This window comes from Hydra vulgaris, chromosome 09 (assembly GCF_038396675.1).
Source record: "Hydra vulgaris chromosome 09, alternate assembly HydraT2T_AEP".
Classification (NCBI taxonomy): Eukaryota; Metazoa; Cnidaria; class Hydrozoa; order Anthoathecata; family Hydridae; genus Hydra; species Hydra vulgaris.
Window position 1 is genome coordinate 59,059,838 of NC_088928.1, and position 20,373 is coordinate 59,080,210.

At 29.0% G+C, this 20,373-nt stretch overlaps 1 protein-coding gene across 1 annotated transcript in view; it reads right to left on the reverse strand.

Moving 5' to 3' along the window:
- The window catches only part of LOC100199152 (KICSTOR complex protein SZT2), a 225,030-nt gene that overhangs the window by 84,646 nt on the left and 120,011 nt on the right, over positions 1-20,373 (reverse strand). The window contains exons 32-35 of the mRNA XM_065806194.1: positions 17,239-17,371; positions 17,078-17,171; positions 4,273-4,676; positions 3,046-3,193 (exon numbers count right to left, since the gene is read on the reverse strand). Of these exons, the coding sequence (XP_065662266.1) occupies positions 3,046-3,193; positions 4,273-4,676; positions 17,078-17,171; positions 17,239-17,371 (779 nt within the window). The remainder of the gene's footprint in view (positions 1-3,045; positions 3,194-4,272; positions 4,677-17,077; positions 17,172-17,238; positions 17,372-20,373) is intronic.

The following is a 20,373-nucleotide window of genomic DNA, read 5'->3' on the forward strand; positions in this document are numbered from 1 at the left end:
TAATTATCCCGTCGATGGGTTCAGTGACGCAACAGTTTTTAAACTATAACTATATGTTAATACAATGCTTTTTGACCAATTTTTTTTTAGTAATGATTAAAAGTTTACATTAAAATATATAATTTCTAAAAAAAACCTCGCCATAAAGCATAATTTCATTGCGATAATTAAACTTTTTTAGCTTTTAGTTCAGTGACGCAACGTAATTTTTGCAGATGTGTATGTGACAAAAAAACACTTGAATTATTTTTAAAGAGTAAAAGTTTTTTTACTCAAGACATATATGTAATCTCAAAGATTCTTTCTAAACAAAAATATGGATATGTTTTGTTTAAAATATTGCAATAACTCGCCCTCAAATTTTACTCACTTTTTCGAATAATAAAAAGAACAAACAGTTGCTAACATTCATCAAATTTATCTACTCACTTCAAACATTTTCTACTCATTAACAATAATTTTAAGGTGTTTAAACTATAATTAAAGAAATAAAACCTTTTGAAAAAAGAAATTTTTAAACACAAAATTTATCTCTTCCATCATGGAAATAGCCATATATATATATATATATATATATATATATATATATATATATATATATATATATATATATATATATATATATATATATATATATATATATATATATATATATATATATATATATATATATATATATATATGTATATATATATATATATACATACATATCCTTAAATCGTAGTCGAAAGAGACTTTTATTGTAAAAAAAGTCTATAACAAAATTTAAACAACTTTAACAATTAAGCTACATTTAATGTTATCTAAAAGTTAAAACAATTAAATTAATGTGGAAATACATTAAGTTTTATTGTTTTTTAAAAAACTGCAATAATAATTAGATTACTATTATTCTTTTAAATAATAGTAATTTTGTTTTTGTTTTTTTATAGTTTTATAATATTTCTAAATTATGCGCAAAGTGTTGCTGCATCAACTATCTTACAGCCTGCTGCTACAAGGAAGTGCCGCTACATTGACTGAGGGCTTGCTTTAGGCAAGCAATCTATTATTATAAATTTTTTTTTTTTTTTCTAAATAATTTAAAAAAAACTATATTCAAGTTTTAAACTTTTTTAAGATTTAATCTTATTTATTAGTGTTTTCTTTAAAACTAGAGTTTATGGAAGAAACTTTTCGACTACCATGCAAGACTATATATATATATGTATACATACGTATATACAAATATAAATATATGTGTGTGTATATATATATATATATATATATATATATACTTATATATATGCATACATTTATATTTATGTATAGATATATATATATATAATTATATATGCATACATAATTATATATGAATACATAAATATATATATATATATATATATATATATATATATATATATATATATATATATATATATATATATAGAACTCCTATATGTTGTCCGAAAGTTTTTTCCATATTTTGTTGACAAAAAGTAAAAATTAAAATGCAATTAATAAAAAAAAAAAATGAATTTTTTTTTTTATTAATTGATAGACTGCCTGCCCCAACCAAACCCTCAGTCGATGTAGCAGCACTCCGTTGCGAATCAGGCTATTTGTCAGTCGATATAACAGCACTCTCTTGCGAGTCAGGCTATTTGTCAGTCGATGTAGCAGCACTCCCTTGCAAGTCAGGCTATTTGTCAGTCGATGTAGCAGTACTCCCTTGCGAGTCAGGCTATAAGATAGTCGATGTAGCAACACTCTGCGCATGATTTATAGTAAAAAAAATAAAAATAAAAACATTTTATTAAAAAAAATAAAAATATTTTATTAAAAAAAATAAAAATAAAAACATAGTTTATTGCGTTTGCTTCCCAAACGCAACAAACTATAGAACTATATATATAGATATATATACATATATATATATATATATATATATATATATATATATATATATATATATATATATATATATATATATATACATAAAAATATATATGCATACATAAATATAAGTACGCATACATATATATAAGTATGTATACATATATATATATATATATATATATATATATATATATATATATATAAATTTATACATATATATATATATATGTATATTATATGTATATATATATATACATGTATATATATATATATATATATATATATATATATATATATATATGTATATTATATGTATATGTATATATACATATACATATAATATACATATATATTTATATATATGTATATTATATATATATATATATATATATATATGCGGTAGTGGTGTCGTGGTAGTGCGCTCGCTTTGTAAGCGAGAAGTTCCGAGTTCGATCCCCACCACGTCCCTGGTAGTACCGCGCTCAACTTGTTTCTCCGCCCAGCGGCCTTGTTCGTCAAGGTTCGTGTTTCGGAGTTATAGAGTTGAGAGAGGGTTATAACCACAATTAAGTAGCCTCCTCGTATGTAGTGGCCTTCTCGGCCTTGGGGAGGTGAATTAACATTAAAAAAATAAAAAATAAAAAAAAAATATATATATATATATATATATATGTATATATATATACACACACACTTGTACATGGTTGTCCAAAAGTTTTTTCCATAAACAGATGTTTTAAATTGAATGCTAATTAGCCAGACCAGAAAAAGTTTAAATATTAAAAAAAAATTATTCTTAAATCTATACGTTACTATAAATACCCTACCTAAGTATGCACAATATATAATCTATAAATAATTTATGGCTAAAGTTTAGGGTTACTAGGGTCAAATAAAAAACTGGTCAATCAAAAAAACATAAAAAAAATAACAATAAAAGCGCTCAATGTAAATAGTATATTTTACAGTAAAGTCTCTTATCCCATTTGAAGCACTAAAAAGTTCTTGTAAAATAATTTACAATCTTCTAAAAAACTAATTTAAAACAAACAACTAGGAAAAAAAATTGAGGAAAAGAATAAATGAACAAATTAAAAAAAATATTTGAAATATTAAAAAAAAAAAAAAACATTAAACCTATAAATTATAAAAAAAAACATATTAAACCTCAAAAGCATCATTTTGATCTTCAAACTTTAGGAGTGATGCATATGATGACGTTGGTGATAGTTGTCTTGATACAGGTTTAAAGGTATTAAATTCCTCATCCAAAATTATTATGGATTGACTTCTATTAGACTTTATTTCATTAACTCTAAAAAAGTGTAGATAAAATAGATGAGAATTTTCAATCTAATAAAACACTGATTGCTAACAAAAATGAAATTATTTAAATAAAAATTAATTAAAAATTAACAAATACATGACTTATACTTAAGAATACTAAAACAAAGAATAATAAAAAAAGGGGTGTTTTGGACATTCAAATTATTTTTTTACAGCAGCCAAAGAATTTTGACACAAAATTTCAAAGAAAGTTTCAATATAAAAAGAAACTAATTTTATAAAAAACATTATTTTTAAAAAAATTATGAAAACGATATTAGAAAATGTTTTTTATTGTGTGTGTGTGTGTGTGTGTGTGTGTGTGTGTGTGTGTGTGTGTGTGTGTGTGTTACCAGCTTCTCAAACCCTAACCCACAATTAAACTCAGAGTTTTTTTTACTCCTAGATGTGGCCTTCGCCACAACTAGGAACCTGCTTTTTCAACTAGTACCATCTACTTCAACTTTATATTTACATACTTTACATTCATACCTTATGTATACATAACTTTACATATACATATTGCTTTTATCTACGCAGAAATGAAGATGATAAAGGCAAAGGGTCAAACTCTGCTCATGAATGTAATCAATTACTACAGAAATTGAAAATATATACCATCAAAACAAGAGGAATTTACTCAAAAATATGTAGATTAATGGGAAAAGCATCCAATTTAAATAAAATTTCTAGACTCAGAAGAAATTATAATTTTTTCACAAATTGAAAGCTTTTGACAGAATGTGTGATATATGTTTGTGCAATTGTTATGATGCAGAAGTAAAAAGAGAGAAATGCCGATGTACTTTTAAAGTGCCAATGAAAGAATGGGATGCATTTGTTGGACAAAGGAAATGCAAAAATCAACTTGGACTACTTGATCACACACACTTTTAAAAAAACTGAAACACAAAAAAATAAATTTATAACAAGGTAACAGCAGTTAAATCATCACCATTATCATCATAAATCAAGTATTTACTTTTAGCAACATGCAGCTATTAGTAACATGCAGCAGTTATTTATTTTAATTAAAAAAAAATGACATCAGCAACAAAAAATACTTACTTAAAATAAAAAACATTGTTAGATTTATCTTTTATTACAAAAATGTTTTTGCGATTGCTTATTCTAAATTTAGACAGCTCTCTGTGAATTGCTAGTAATCCACGAGATTTGCCACCAACTTGAGTGGGTGCTCTAAGTCTTTTGTGGATGGGAATATTCCTCTGCAAAACCAATTCACATTCAAAGCTTCCAGGTTTAAAATGAAAATCAGCTTGAACTAAGTTACCAGGTTTAAAAAAAATATCAGCATGCGAACTAAATGGTTGGTTATTTGAATCAAGGTTTTTAATATAAGCAATATCTGAATTTTCTGTGGTTTCATCCCAAACTCTATCATAATCATCTTCTGCAATAAGCAAATTGTGACATTGGTTGGTGCTATAAAGATTTTCAAGCAAAATTCTCTAAAAGCAGAAAAATGAGAACTTCATAACAACAAATTTAAACATTAACAAGATAAACATAAGCTTTAACATAGACATGATTAAACATTAGATTAAACAATAATAAACAGGATAACTAAACTATTATATTGGAAAACCAATGGAAAATCATATTTTTCATCCATGATGAAAGAATGTTTTATCAATAATTTAAGTGTATTGAGGGGCCACTTTCAAATAATACTGGTTGTATAAATACTTTGAAAAAATGTTTTACTTGAAACTGAAATAAAAAAACAAAACTAAATAGCATAACTAAGACATTTTTTTTACAGTGGATCGAAATTGATTTTTTAATTTTTCAGGTTTTAAATCAAAAGAATTTGGTATTATTAGATAAAGTAGATCTCCATTTAACTAAATTTTTAAATTTTTATCAATCAAAAATGGTCAGAAGTGAAAACAAACCTGAAAGTTAACAACTTTATTATTAAGGATAAATTATGCATTAAAATAATTCTTTATCTTTGACTTTATTCTTGAAGATATGCCAAACAAATCTTAAAATCATGAAGAATCTAGATTGAAAGTTTTTTGCATCATGTGAGTAAATTGTGAGGAATTTACATTAAAAGTTTTTTCACCATGCACAGTGGGCCAGGTCGTGGACAAAAGTAAAAAAAAATACATTTTCACGAATTACGTTATTATATACCATTTTATAGCTCAAACATTCAGCTTGTATATATTTTTGTATAACTATCATGCTAAGCTGTAGAATAAATAGCTTTTTTTTTTTATAAATTTTTTTCTTATAATTTGACAATATTTTTTGTGGTGCTAATAAGCAAGGAATAGAAGTTAATTTTAAAACCTTTCTTTTTATTGCATAATTTTAAAAAATCTTTCAAATGAGCTATTACAACACTATTTTGCACATTATATATTCATATTTTAATTACTTTTTTTTGTTAAAATTTCACTTATATAGTCAAAAACTTTTACGATCCAAAACGGTCTAGTAATTTGAGACTTGAAATACATAATTCAATATATATCTATTATCAATATAAATTTGATTTATAATTTGCGGGTGTCCGCCTGGTCTTTAATAATGATTTTTGCAAGTTAAACGATATATTTGATTTTATGTGGCGAAAACATTATATGTATTTTATTCTAAATGGTTATGCAATAATTGGGTCTCAGCAAGACTAGATTAGTATTACAAACTTGTTTTATTATTAATACATCTTAAAATACCTATTTATAAGATTTTGTAAATGAAATTCATATTTTTATATAGTTAAACATGAAAAATATTGTTATTTGTTCATATGTAATATAAGAAAACTTGAACTTAGCTAATCCTAATATTTTGGATACAGTTGTAAATGGCATAAACTTAACTTAACAAATAATAAACTGTCTTATTTTATAAAGCATCTTTTTTTTTTTTAATTTTTAATTTAGGTGCCCAAAGAAGTCCTAACGGTCTTATCACAGAGCACCGCGGATGAGCATTTAATTGGAAGTTCATGCCTCCTTCCTAACCGATGTTGCAAAGCTTGCCCAGAGGTGAGGTTGAACCACGAATCCTTTGTTTCTGACGCAAGTGCACAAAAAAACAAAGCATTCAAAATTTAAAGTAAATTTAAACTATGAATATAATTATTGGTGGTAATATTGACTGCAATATTATTCGCAATATTGGTGTTTAAATAAAATCTTCATTGTACCACTGCACAGTGGGCCAGGTGGTGGACAAAAGTAAAAAAAATACATTATCAAAAATTACATTATTATTTACCATTTTATAGCTTAAACATTCAGCTTTTATAAAATGTATATACTTTTGTATAATTATCATGACGTATGCTTCTAAGCTGTAGAATAAAAAGCTTTTTTTTTTTTTTAAAAAAATTTTTTCCAAATTTTTTTTTTAATTTGAAAATACTTTTTGTGTACTTAAAAGCATGGAATAGATGTTAATTTTAAAACCTTTCTTTTTATTGCATAATTTAAAAAAATCAAATCTTTCAAATGAGCTATTAAAACACTATTTTGCACGTAAGTTATATATTCATTATTAAGTTATGTTAAATAAAATGATTTCAAATGGCAGCGTGTTTGAAGCACTTTTTTTAGTTAAAATTTCACTTGAATAGTCGAATACTTTTGCGGTCTAAAGTGGTCCAGTGATTTAAGACTTGAAACACCATGTTCAATATGTATATTATCAATATAAATTTGATTTATAATCTGCGAATGACTGTGTGATCTCTAATAATAATTTTTACAAGTTAAATGATGTATCCAATTTTATGTGGCAAAAACTTGTATTTTATTCTAAATGGTTATGTAATAATTGGATCTCAACAAGACTAGATTAGTTTTCCAAACCCGTTTTAATATTTATACATCTTAAAATAACTATTTATAAGATTTCATAAGTGAAACTCATATTTTTATATAGTTAAAACATGAAAAGTATTGATATTTGTTCATATATAAAAGAGAAAACTTGAACTTAGCTAAAATTTTGGGTGCAGTTGTAAATGGCATAAACTTAACTGCAAATAATAACCTAATAAATTATTTATAATTCCTGGTTTATTTATTCACAGTTACTTGATGTTATAAAAAAATTCTCAACATAATATATTGTTTTAGCAATTAACTTTCAAGCAATAAAAATTTTCCATTAATTTTTCTACATTCTCTAAAACATTCTACCTTTGTTTTAAATATATCATTATTAGATTTTTAAGCAATAATGTTAATGCTGATATAAAATAGCTCTTTTTATAATGCAATGTAATGTTAATTAGATTGCTCCAAGCTACATGCTGTTACAAAATGTGGCTTTTATATATTTATAGGCCTTCAAATAAAACATATATGGCAAAAAACCTGCATAAAAATCCTGCATGAGCTTTTTAGAACTAGCACGCCACTGCAGATGTAAACTTCAAGCCATTTTAAAACATAATATAGCCAAAGAAGTTAAATTTTCAAGTTCAATAACTTTCAGGTAAACGCTGGAATATTTTCAAATGTCATGGAGAAATTCACTAACTTTATTAGATCTAATATAGGTAAAAAAGCTGCTCCTGAATATCACAGAAAAACACATTGGAAAAATCTATATCATTTAATTGTTAATATCACAGATGTGTTTGATAAGATATATAATAATATATAAGACAAGTTTGATATTGAGGTTGAATCTAAAGGAAAATAAAAGAGATTTGTTAGGCAGATTCACAAGAAATTGTGAGTGCAGTGATGACAGAATGACTTATGAAAAAGTATCATTGTGTTATTTTATGTTTGAAACATGAAATAACACAGTGAACATCACACTGTGTTATTTTATGTATAAAACATGAAACAACACAGTGAATATCACTGTGTCATTTCATTTATAAAACGTAAACACAGTGAAACACTTTAATGTCTACTTTTAGATTTATAATTTGTAAGAGCGGGTGTGATCACATTCTATTCCTAACCACACATACAATATTTAGTTGCAGCAACTTGGCCACAACTTTTTAGATATTTTGAGAACATTTAAAAAAAGCACAAAAAAAGCTTAACTGGTGGGAGACAATTACAAAAAGACTAAAAAAAGAATTTTTAACAAAAAAATCTAAACTAACTAAACTAAACTAAACTAAACTAACTAAACTAAACTAAACTAAACTAACTAAACTAAACTAAAACAAAAGAAATTATGTTAAAAAATTAATAATTTCTAAACTTTTCTCTTATAACTTTTTAATAAAATTAACAGACATTCTTTTATATAAAGTAACAACTTACTAATAATGATTGTCTAATAAGAAAGCAAAACTTTTTCAGTTTATGAAAGAGTATAATACAATTTACTTTATTTATGTACTTATGTTTTATTTTATCAAAATTCTAAAAAAAATTTTAAATAAAAAGTCAATATTTTTTTATAACCATTTCTTGCGTAGTTTGCAGAGTTTAAAATATTTGAAACAATTCTTCTTAGTAAGATGGACTAAAAGATTTCATGAACAAAAGAGAATCATTGAGTTACAATAGAAATATTAAAACAAACTTTTCTTTTAGCAGTGTATTTGAAATGTTTAAAAATAGTCTGCAATGTGCCAGACCTCTGAATCAGCAGTTTATAATGAACTGATCATAATAGACATTGATCCAAACTCCAGACTAAGTATACATTAAATAACTTTATTAAGGGTTAGCAGATTCTATCTGTTGACCAGCTTCACACCCCTTCTTCATCTATTAGGCTGGCGCAGATGTATTTTTAATACAATGTTTCCAGTTTCGGATGTTGATTGCTGGATCTTCTTGACTCAATGCATGGGTTTTGCTTATGTCTCTGTTTTTATGAGTAGGCAACTCATTCTATTATCTCCTAATTGGGTACAAATCTAAAACTCAGTTTTATGGTTCTGAGGCCGGCTGGTAGTCAGGTTTCCCGAACTCTGTGGTAGCTCTCAGAGAGACTGATTCCATCAACAGCTGAAAAATATCAAAGTATTTACAGTGCCATTTGCGCAGGTGTCCCTGTTTGTACTATTGGTGTGCATTGTGGAGACCACATTTGGAGCACTATGTTATGGCTTAGGGTTTATTAATAGTAATGAGGCAATTGCTTGGGCTATTAAACGGTGTTCTGAGTACTATTGATGCTTTGATTCAAGTTCTTCAACCAATTTAAAAATAAATAAAGTACCAAAAACTGTAAAACACAAAAAACCATCATTATCACCATGTTCTCTATACCTATCATTCACTAATATTTGTGGTCTCCGAAGTAACTTTTCTTCTGTTGAGTCTTCTTGCAAAGTTCACCAGACCGAATTGGACTTTGTGAGACTAATTTGAGTTCAGCTGTCTCATTTTGTGATCTTAGTGTTGATGGTTAACTTCCTTTAATTCTTAAAGACTCCAACAGTCACAAGCTTGGCCTGGGCATTTACATTCGTAAGAATTCCCCCATTTGTCAGGAAAATAGGTTTGAATCCACAGACTATTCTTTTATGTGGTTTTGTTTAGCACCACTTCATTCTATCGCCTTTTTCTTTGTTCTATATCGCTCTCCTTTATCTCAAGACAGCACTCTTTTTGATGTTATTTCTGATTATATTGACAAAGCCCTCTCTCTTTATCAGCCAATATTGTTGTTGTCGGTGACTTTAATGCTCAACACACTGAATGGCTTGGCTCTAGTGTCAGCAACTCTGCAGGCATTAAAGCCCATAACTTTTGCCTTTCTCAATCTCTAACTCAAACAGTCAACTTTCCAACTCGCTTTCCAGACAACCCGAATCATTTACATTCTCTACTTGACTTATGTCTTGTTTCTGATCCTAGTCAGCGCTCAGTATCTCCACATTCACCCTTAGGTGCTTCTGATCACAGTTTGATCTCTCTAAAACTAATATCTCATTCTTCTTCATCACCTGAATCCCCCTATTATCGTACCTCTTACCGTAAAGCTGACTGTGATTCTTTCCATGATTTTCTTTGTGATGGCCCTCGGGTAGAAATCTTGTGTCTTTGTGTCGACAAATGTGCTTCTTACATAACTTTGTGGATTCAGGCTGGTATGAAACCTTTTGTTCCCTTTCAACGATTCCAGGTCAAACCTCACTCTCCTCCATGGTTTTCCTAACATTGTGCTGCTGAAATTGCCAATCAATACCGTTACTTCCATATCTATCAGCAAAACCATTCTCCAGAAAACAGATGTCAGTTTATTACTACTAAAAACCATTGTAAAAAGGATTTGTCTAACGCCAAAGCCCGCTATTTTCAGGTCATCAAATCTCGTATCTCATCTCAAAAATTAGGCTCTCGTGACTACTGGAGAATCTTTAATAGTATTAATAAATCTTTAATTCCACCTCTCTTGTATGGTTCAGACTTTGTCACCTCACCTAAAGACAAAGCTGAATTGTTTGCTAAAAACATTTCATCAATACCATCTCTGGATTCCACTAGTTGAGTTCTACCTGATATAGTTGTCAGACAGGTTGATTCATTGCTTGATATTCATATCACTCCAACTTTTGTATCTAAAGTGATTTCTTGCTTAGACTCTTCTACAGCTTGTTGCCGGAACAACATACCTGTTATTGTCTTGCAGAAGTGTTCTCCGGAGCTGTCGTCTATACTCTTAAAACTATTCAACAAGTGTTTATTAAAGTCTTGTTTTTCAGTCTGCTGGAAAGCAGCATCTGTTATCCCTATTTTCAAAAATTCTGGAGAGCGATCTGATTTGTCTAACTACCGTCCAATTAGTCTTCTTCCTATATAAGCAAGGTTTTTGAATCTTTAATTAACAAACACTTAATTTCTCATCTTGAATCTAACAACTTACTTTCTGACCATCAATATGGATTTCGATCTTCTTGTTCTACAGCTGATTTGCTAACAGTAATAACTGATAGGTTTCATCATGCATAAGATGAAGGTAGAGAGGTTAAGGCCATCGCTCTTGACATTTCAAAAGCTTTTGATAAAGTTTGGCATGCTGGTCTTCTCCAAAAGCTTTCTTCTTATGGTGTATCCGGCAACATCTTTAAGATTATTGAATCCTTCCTTTCCAATCGCAGTATAAAAGTTGTCCTTGATGGACAGCACTCTTCTTCTTATTCAGTAACTTCAGGGGTTCCTCAAGATTCTATTCTTGCCCCTATACTCTTTTTAATTTACATTAACGATCTTCCAGATACTCTCACATCTAAGGTGGCATTGTTTGCTGATGTTACTACCATTTATTCTTGTCGTGATAAGAAACCAACACTCTCTAATTGCTTGGAGGGGGCATTTGAGCTTAAAAAGGATCTCACTTCTGCTACAGCATAGAGCTCACAGTGGCTGGTGAGCTTTAATATAGATAAAACTCAATTTTTTTCAGCCAATCGTTATTGCAATAATTTAGATCTTCCTATATTTATGAACAGTGATGTACTCGATGAGTCATCTACTCTTCATCCTCTAGGATTAACTCTTACTTCTAATCTTCCTTGGAAACCATATACCAAGTTCGATCCCCACCACGTCCCTGGTAGTACCGCGCTCAACTTGCTTTTCCGCGCAGCGGCCTTGTTTGTCAAGGTTTGCGTTTTGGAGTTATATAGTTGAGAGAGGGTTATAACCACAATTAAGTAGCCTCCTCCTCTGTAGTGGCCTTCTCGGCCTTGTGGAGGTAAATCAACAACAACAACAAAAAAACACCATATATCAAATCAGTATCAAAATCACATTATCTCTTTATCTAGCTCGACACTTTCTTACTTCGGATTCTATTCTCCATCTCTATAAATTTCAAATCCGGCCTTGTATGGAATACTGTTGCCATATCTGGAACAGATCTTCTTATGATGCCCTTTCTCTTTTAGACAAGGTGCAAAAACCTTTTGCACCTTGTCTAAAATATTGCAATGGCAATTCAAAAGGGCAAGATGGTTCGATTTCTCTTTAGGCATTGTAGAAACACAGAGAGGTCTTAAGTCTATCAAGACAAGAAAAAGAAAGCTCACATTTACATGAGGAACATAGTAAAATGTTCACCAGCTTTACAAACTTGGGAATCAGTGGAGTTAACTGAGAAAGGACACCAGCATGCTCAAAACAGATTCAAAATTGTTCAGTTGAATGTTCTAGAATTTATCATGATCCAAAAATTTATTGCAGTTTTAGACATTCATTTTTTGACAACATTTGCTAAATGCTCAGTGGTCTCTGTTGGTTCAAATCGGATCTCAAATCCCATTATAATGCAATCCAGAGATGCATAGTAAAGCTACTGGTATTGATCCTCTGAAGTTCTAGCAAAGTATGGAACTCCACTTCCAGTAAATTGTGATGTAATCTTACGTTTCCATGATATCTTCGGTTTGTCAAGTACAATACATTCTGCTGCTATAACAACCACATCACATAAGACTTTAAACTGAATATCACTTCAGGCTTAATTTAATGCCTCCTTTAGTGGGTTATTGGTATTTTTTGCTTTGCAAATATTGAGCTGCATGCCTCAAATATTTTTTAATAAAAGTTTATTATTGTAATTTTTTTAAAATATTATATTTAAAAAAAAACAATATTCAAAAAACTATTTACCTTGAAGTACTAATTGGCATCCTCAATTATTGTGAATATTATGTGCAAAATTTTAATTGATAAAATTTTAACACCTTCTTTAGCATGTTATTGGTATTTTTTGCTTTGCAATTATTGAGCTGCTTGCTTAAAATGTTTTTCAATAAAAGTTTATTATTGAAATTATCCTAAAATATTACATTAAAATCAAACATGTCAGGTCAGCTTATCCTGCTTCTGGTAGTATATAACCTAGTACAACCTGCTTCATGTACTGTTGCCATTTTTAGGCAAAGGCTAAGAGAAGCCAACTCCAACTTAAAACACTCCCTGCCTTAAAGCTTTTGGTTGAGTAAAGGCTAGAGATGGTGTCTTGATAAAAATACTCAACTTAAGCAGACATTAAATGCATCCAGCTACTGCCTTGTAGAAGACCCCCTAAGCAAAGACTTAAGGGGTAAACAAATTCTATCTGTTGACCAGCCTTGCACCCCTTCTTCATCTATTAGGCAGGCGCAGATATATTTATAATACATTGTTTCCAGTTTAGGATGTTAAATGCTGAATCTTTTTGACTCAATGCATGGGTTTTTGCTTGTGTTTTTGTTTTTATAACTAGGTAACTCATTCTATTATCTCCTAAAGAGGGTATAGCAATAAAACTCAGTTCTATGGCTCTGAGGCTGGCTGGTAGTCAGGTTTTCCGAACTCTGTGGCAGCTCTCAGAAAGGTTGATTCCATCAACAGCTGTAAAATATCAGAGTATTAAAAGTTGCCATGTTGCGCAAGGATGGTGTTTGTTCCTACTTTGGTGTGCATGACTGAGGTCGCATTTGGAGCCCTTTGTTACGGCTTAGGGTTTATTAATAGTAATGAGGCAATTGCTTCGGCTATAAATACTATAATGGGCATAGCTCTAAAGAGCTATAGTCTCTTGTGCCATCTACTAAAATTCATCTCATGTTACTCGTCATTCAATCAAGTCTCATCCTTTACTGTGACTGCTAAGTGCTCAAAAATTCTTATTCATCCAGTTTTTTCCCTCAAACATCGGTTTTTTGGAATATGCTTCCTTCATCTTGTTTTTCTGATTCATACAATTTGCAATTATTTGAGCTATCTATCAATCATTATCTTGCTCTATAAATTTCATTTTTTCTCATTCAGTAACTTCCAATTCTAATTGTGGTTGCTTGCAGCCTTGTTAAAAGTGAAGATGTTAAAAATAAAAAAACTTACCTTGAAATGCTGTTTTGGCATCCTCAATCATTGTGAAGATCATGCGCAAAATTCCAATTAATAAAATGAGTCAAACTTATGATTCCAGATAACCGGCTGCTTTTAACTTATTTTTGTCTGAATTATCAGAATGATTTTCAAAAGTGAATTAATAGAATGACTTTTGTGAAGATCCATAGGCAAATTCCATGAATGATTGGACTATAATCATTATGTTTCTGATCTCTGTTTGATTTTCAACAGAATCTTGTGCTTTTCATTTGCTTTTCTTTCCTTGAAAAGTATTCATTAATCTTCTTCATTTGACAACTTACAACTTATTACTTTAAAGTCAATGTAATTGTTAAACAATTAAAAATTTCTTCAAAATAAAGCAATTTGTAAAGGAGTTAAATATAAATAATCTGCAGATGTGCCAAAGTTTAAGATCACCATCGTTTAACAAAATTATCAGCTCTTTAGTTTTTATAGTTGCATGTGTTTGTTAGCTATTGTTACTTTTCAACTCCCATGAGACTTCCATTAGTAGCATGAAAGTTCTGAAATTCCACAAAATGACACAAAATGCAGAAACATTTTTATTGTTTTTAATTTATTCTTTCTTTTTTACGTTTGAGTATATTATGAATTTTTTTATTTATTAATTTTTGAAGGCTTGATAAGTCTTACCCAGCAACCTCTGATGGGACAGTGGTCTCTGGACCTCTGGAATGGTTTTGGTTCATCCATAATTCACTTTATATATTTGTGTTTTGTTGAACCTCTGGCAAGGTTTTCATTTACTCACTATGTCAATTCACTATGTCAAGCCTTACCTGGAAGCGCATGCGGTCGCACGCCTTGTTTGTCCAGATGTAAGTAATTTTTTAGATAAACTGATCATGGCAGATGGCATCTTTTAACTTATAAAGCGTTTCAATAATTTGCGGCAAAAAGCTAAACTTATCTACTAAGAAAAAAAAAAATTGTAATGAAATATCAAGTTAAATTAAATAAACTAGAAAATTTAATAATTAAAAAAAAGTAAATTAAAGAAGAAAAAAAATTTACATAAAATTTTTATACAACTGTTGTATTCTTTTTTTCTAAAGCTATTGTTGAAAAAAAACATTTTTTATAACAATTTAACAACAATTGAATGTTTTAATATGTAATTTATTCACGATTTTTATCAGTCCATATAACTTATTTTCTATGTAGGCTAGAACTATAAGAAATCATGTTAATTTTTTTTCTTAAGTTTATTCGTTTATTACGTTTATTCATTTTTATGTCTTTATGCTTTTAAAAATATTTTTGCTATATTTGACATTTTTTCTCAATACTTATATTATAGGAAAATAAGAAAATAAAATGTTATTTATTTGTAAAAAATATCTTTTGATTAATAAATTTTGTAATGACAGAATAAGTTAAATAAAAGAATAGCATAGTTTCTTTAATAAATGTATTTACCGCTTTTGTTGCATGTCTGAAATTGTTTCTATTATAATGCCCAATTTCCAATGTTAAAACGAGTTACTAGAGATAATGAACATAACGACTGCTCTGTTTAAAAAAATGTATTAAAAAACTTAAACAAAAGTTTTAAATAGGCTCCTAAAAATTTCGTTAAAAAAGTTCAGTAAATTAACTATGCACTAGCCCACAAGATTTTGGAGCATCGTTTCATTTTTTTTACATGAAAAACTTATTAAGAAAAAAATATTTTTTGAAAAAATAAATAGCAATTAGTTTTCTCGCTTTCCTATGCATTCCTGTGCATTGATAAAAACAGTAAAGTTTAGCAAAGATATTTGAAAAATAAATTTAAAAATTTTCAGTGTTTCTTGTGCAAATTATAAAGTACTTCCTTAACATACTGACTGAACAAAGTTGCGAAAAATCTGTATATCAAAAAAAAAAATTTTATTATATTCTTATCTACTTTTTTCCTCAACTTGTATTAATTTTGGTAGTATATATGTATCTTTGCCTGTAAGTTACTGTATGTTTATTTGATTATTAGTTTTATCAACTTGAGTGATTGTTAATAAAAACATTTTTTAATTTAATAAAAATTCATTAAAAATGCAATAATTGTTGAAAGCATTGTTTTTATAAAATCATACAAATTGTTTTAAAAATTTAAACTTTACATAATAATTAAAGACATTAAAAATTATATAAAGTTTAGCAAACTATATGAATATAGATTAATTTTTTATTATTAAAGTATAATTTAAATAAAAAAAAATTAATCTATATTCATATAATTTGTTAAACTTTATATAATTAAAAAAAAATTTTTTTTTTTTGTAAACAATCAATAAAAGTAAATTGTTGCTTGGTTTTTAAAAACATTTTGCTAAGGAGTTGTCCCTAAACTATGTCATGCAATTTTTGACCATTTTTGACCCCCTCATCACAACATTGTAACACTTTAGTAACAAGTCCCGTATGAGTCATCAAAAAATAACTAACCCCCTCCTCTCTCACTCTTAGAGCAGATGTAATTTATGGATGACTCCTAATATAGAAGCATTTGATAACAAAAGATTAACGTTACAAAGTTAATTCTTAAAGCATGTTACAAAGTTAATTCTTAAAGTATATTGAAACTCAATTTTTAAGACATACACAGAAACATACATAAATTTGAATGTTCTCAAAACATCTAAAAGCCATGGTCAAGTTGCTGCAACTAAATATTATGTGTGGTCAGGATTCAAGTACGATTGCACCTGCTTCTTGACCAAGCCTAATAACAATTTACTTTAGGTGATCGCTGATGGAGACCAGAACTATCTCCAAGATTTGTGCAAAAGTTATACCAGAAAATTATTACTCAGAATTAGGTCATGAATTGACCGAAAATAAAACTCAAGAAAAAAGCATTTGAAGGAACTGGACTTTCCTAATAAAGATAAGACCTTTTAATTCTGAAGGCGGTACAGGGGGGACTTACTTTTATATGAAATTGTATATATTGAAATAAACTAAATTTAACTGTTGCAAAATATTTGATGATACTTATTTCCTAAAACTAAATATTATTCTTAAATTATAAAAATTAAAAAAAAAAAAACCTGATTGACAACTTTACAAATATGATCAAGAGTTTCAAGTAATCTATTGTAAATGGTAGTCTGATGAAAAATGTTTCGAGTATGTTCACATCGTCTAAAATAAATTTATATATTTCAATAAAAGTATAACTTTAATTGTGACAAAATAATGTGAATAATACCTTCTGTGCAAATAAATATTCACTGATTCCTCACAATTATGTATAAATAACCAAAAATCAGGTGAGGGTTGCAGATCCTCTTCCAGATCATCAAGCTTTGTCTCGCAGAACTCTTCACAACTTTCATCATCAACTAAAAAATGTTCTATTGTAAATAAAAATCTGTATATGCGTGTATGTATATTTACACACACATATACAGATTGTATGTGAGTGTGTGTATATATATATACACACACACACACACACACACACACACACACACACAGACACACACACACACCTACACATAGTAGTGACCAGGGTCCTGGCTAAATGTAGGAATTTTTACAAACCATGCCCCAGTGCAGCCCTGGTAAAATTATAAGATTTAGCAGGGGTTCATAGCCTGGACTAGGAAATAATTTATAACATTTTAAGTGTTATAAATTTATGCATACATTGGCTATTCATTAAATACTGACACAGGTACAGTAAAAAGATACGACTTTGCTGAAAGACAAACCAAGTAACAATCAGTTTTGGTTGATTAAACAATGGCAATAATAGTATTTGTAGAAAAAAGAAAGAGATGCAATGATTACAATGATTGGAGATTGGCTCAAGCTTGGCAGATAAAGCAGGTCCAACTACATTTACAATGTGCTTTTGAACCTTGTCTGAGGTTTGTTATTTGTCTATATAGGAATGTCAACAATATTGTGATAGTTGTTAGCAGTAAATAACTGAGTTTTGTTGGAGTTAAAAGCCATTGCAAGCCCAAAGCTGTTACAAAAAAGTGGTCAGATTAGAATTGTTCTGGGCAATCAAAAATCAAATACTTTTTGTCAAGACAAGAGTTTTTGCTTCTCAAGACAAGAATAAATAGCAGTATCATTAGCGAACAATGCCACCTTAGATGTGAGAAGTTCTGGGAGATTGTTAATGTAAAGAATAGGGCCAAGGATTGGGCAAGTATAAGGGCAAGGACCTTGAGGAGCCCTTGAAGATACAGGAAATGAAGAAGAGTGCTGTCCATTGAGGACAACTTTCATACTATATTTGGTAAGGAAGGATACAAGAACTTTCATTTGCCTAAACAGTAAGCAAAGCAAACAAGCAAAAAAGATTAAAAGCTTTGAAGTGTTAAATGTTAAAAGAAAAGTGATGAATAAATGTGTTTAGAGCATAAGATAGAGCATAAGGACAGATACAGTAGAAGGATGCAATTTTAGCAAAAAATAAGTCAAGTGGAAATGAATTTTGGTTAATAAAATTAGAGAGCTTGTTTGAGCAGCAACCATGATTGTACTTGTAGAAAAGAGAAAGAAACGCAACCTTGCAACCAAGGGACAATTGTTCAATCTTGTCAAATAGTGCAGGTCCACATACATTTATAATGCATTTTTGTACCTTTTTTAAGAGGAGAACCAGCATAACAAAAAAAACCAACCCAAATTACAGCTTATTCAGCAGTATTCCATATAAGAAAGGTTAAATGATTTATAGAGATAGAAATTAGGAGTAAAAAATGAAGGGTTCTAAACTTTATGTGGCTGTATCTTTTGAGCATCAAAATATATTTTGATAAAATTTGAAACATAATTACAATTTATGTTTGAATTCAAGATATAGAACTTTTTTTTTTTCAAAAATTACTTTCCCTCAACGAGGGGGGGGGGGATGTGACTGCTGTGATTTTTAGCAAAAAAATTATCATTTTAATGAATATTAGCAAAATAATAGTTGCAACTATCTTTTTGTCAAAAATCTATTAGTAATGCAACAAATTTTTCATCTCTAATGACACACACAAAACATGAATAAATCTCTGATAACAAAATCAGGCAAATTAAATGCCATTAACAGTATTTTAAAAATTATAATATGTTACAAAAACGAAAAAGAAACAGGCATTTTTTCAATCTAAATGTATTCTTGAAAAATCTTCTTACAATCTCGTTGAACTGTATTCAACAACCATAGCTTTTAGCTTTTCACGGTGATGGACATTTTTCTCAGATACAACAAACCTTCTCAGTGTCTTGTTTAATTTTTTATGCACTACTTCAGTTTGTTCTGATGTAATACCGAGCGGGATTTTCTGCCTATTGAGATACTCCTTGAGATGAAACCTGATTATGTGAAATTTCCATCCAAGTGAAATCTTCGTTGCGAATACATCATGGACATACACTTTTAAGTGAAGCATGGACTCCACAAACTTGTCTATTTATTTCTTTGTAGGATATATCAAGTTTCATTCCAAAACAGCATTCAGCTACTAAATGAAACGAAATTTAACCAAATAATAACTTGCTGAAAATAATAGTATTAACATATTCATGTCTCCTAATTTTATTTAGACTGGTAGCTCAATAGTCCCTTATCTGTACTAATTGAATTAAAAACATTCTAAGAAGTGTTAAAAAAAATTTATAAAGCAATAAAGTACCTTCTTTAAACCTCATCAGGGTTTCAATACATTTCAGATATTCAATTGGAGAATAAAGTGTCATTTCATCCAATGATCTTAAAACTTTGGAACAGTTAGGTGCATCAAAACCACCACCATTAAAGCCATGCCTGATAACCGTTTCTTTTCAACAAACTCTTTCAGATTTTTATTACTGAAGAGGAGATCAATAACTTTACTAACATGGTGTTCATAAATATGATATTATGGTGGTGGAATTATGTTGATAATTTCTTCAGTCAATTTCTCATCCAACAGACATGGATAAGTAACATTTTTATAATATTGCATCTGTATACCAGGTTTGTTATCAAATTGGTATTTTGAAAGTCCTTTGAACTCCTTTTTCATCTATCAGCCCATCACAATAGCAACACAAGTATTTTCCACTGTGACCCTTGATTATAGAAAATAACTTATAGGTATTGCTTACTTAAAATATAAAATAAAAATGAAATATGATACTTACTGATGATCCAATGATGATGTTGATCAATTTGAGGTCAGAAGCCAAGGTAAACTTCAATTGATTGAGTTGAAGGAGTTGGAAAAGTGTTTTCAGATTGTGATGATTCTCTTCTACGTTTCGAACTATGCCTAAAAAAGTCACTTTGTTGACCCCGGTGTACTTCTGGTTTTTTGGTTGAAAATCTAATACTGATGGGTTAAATACATTCATG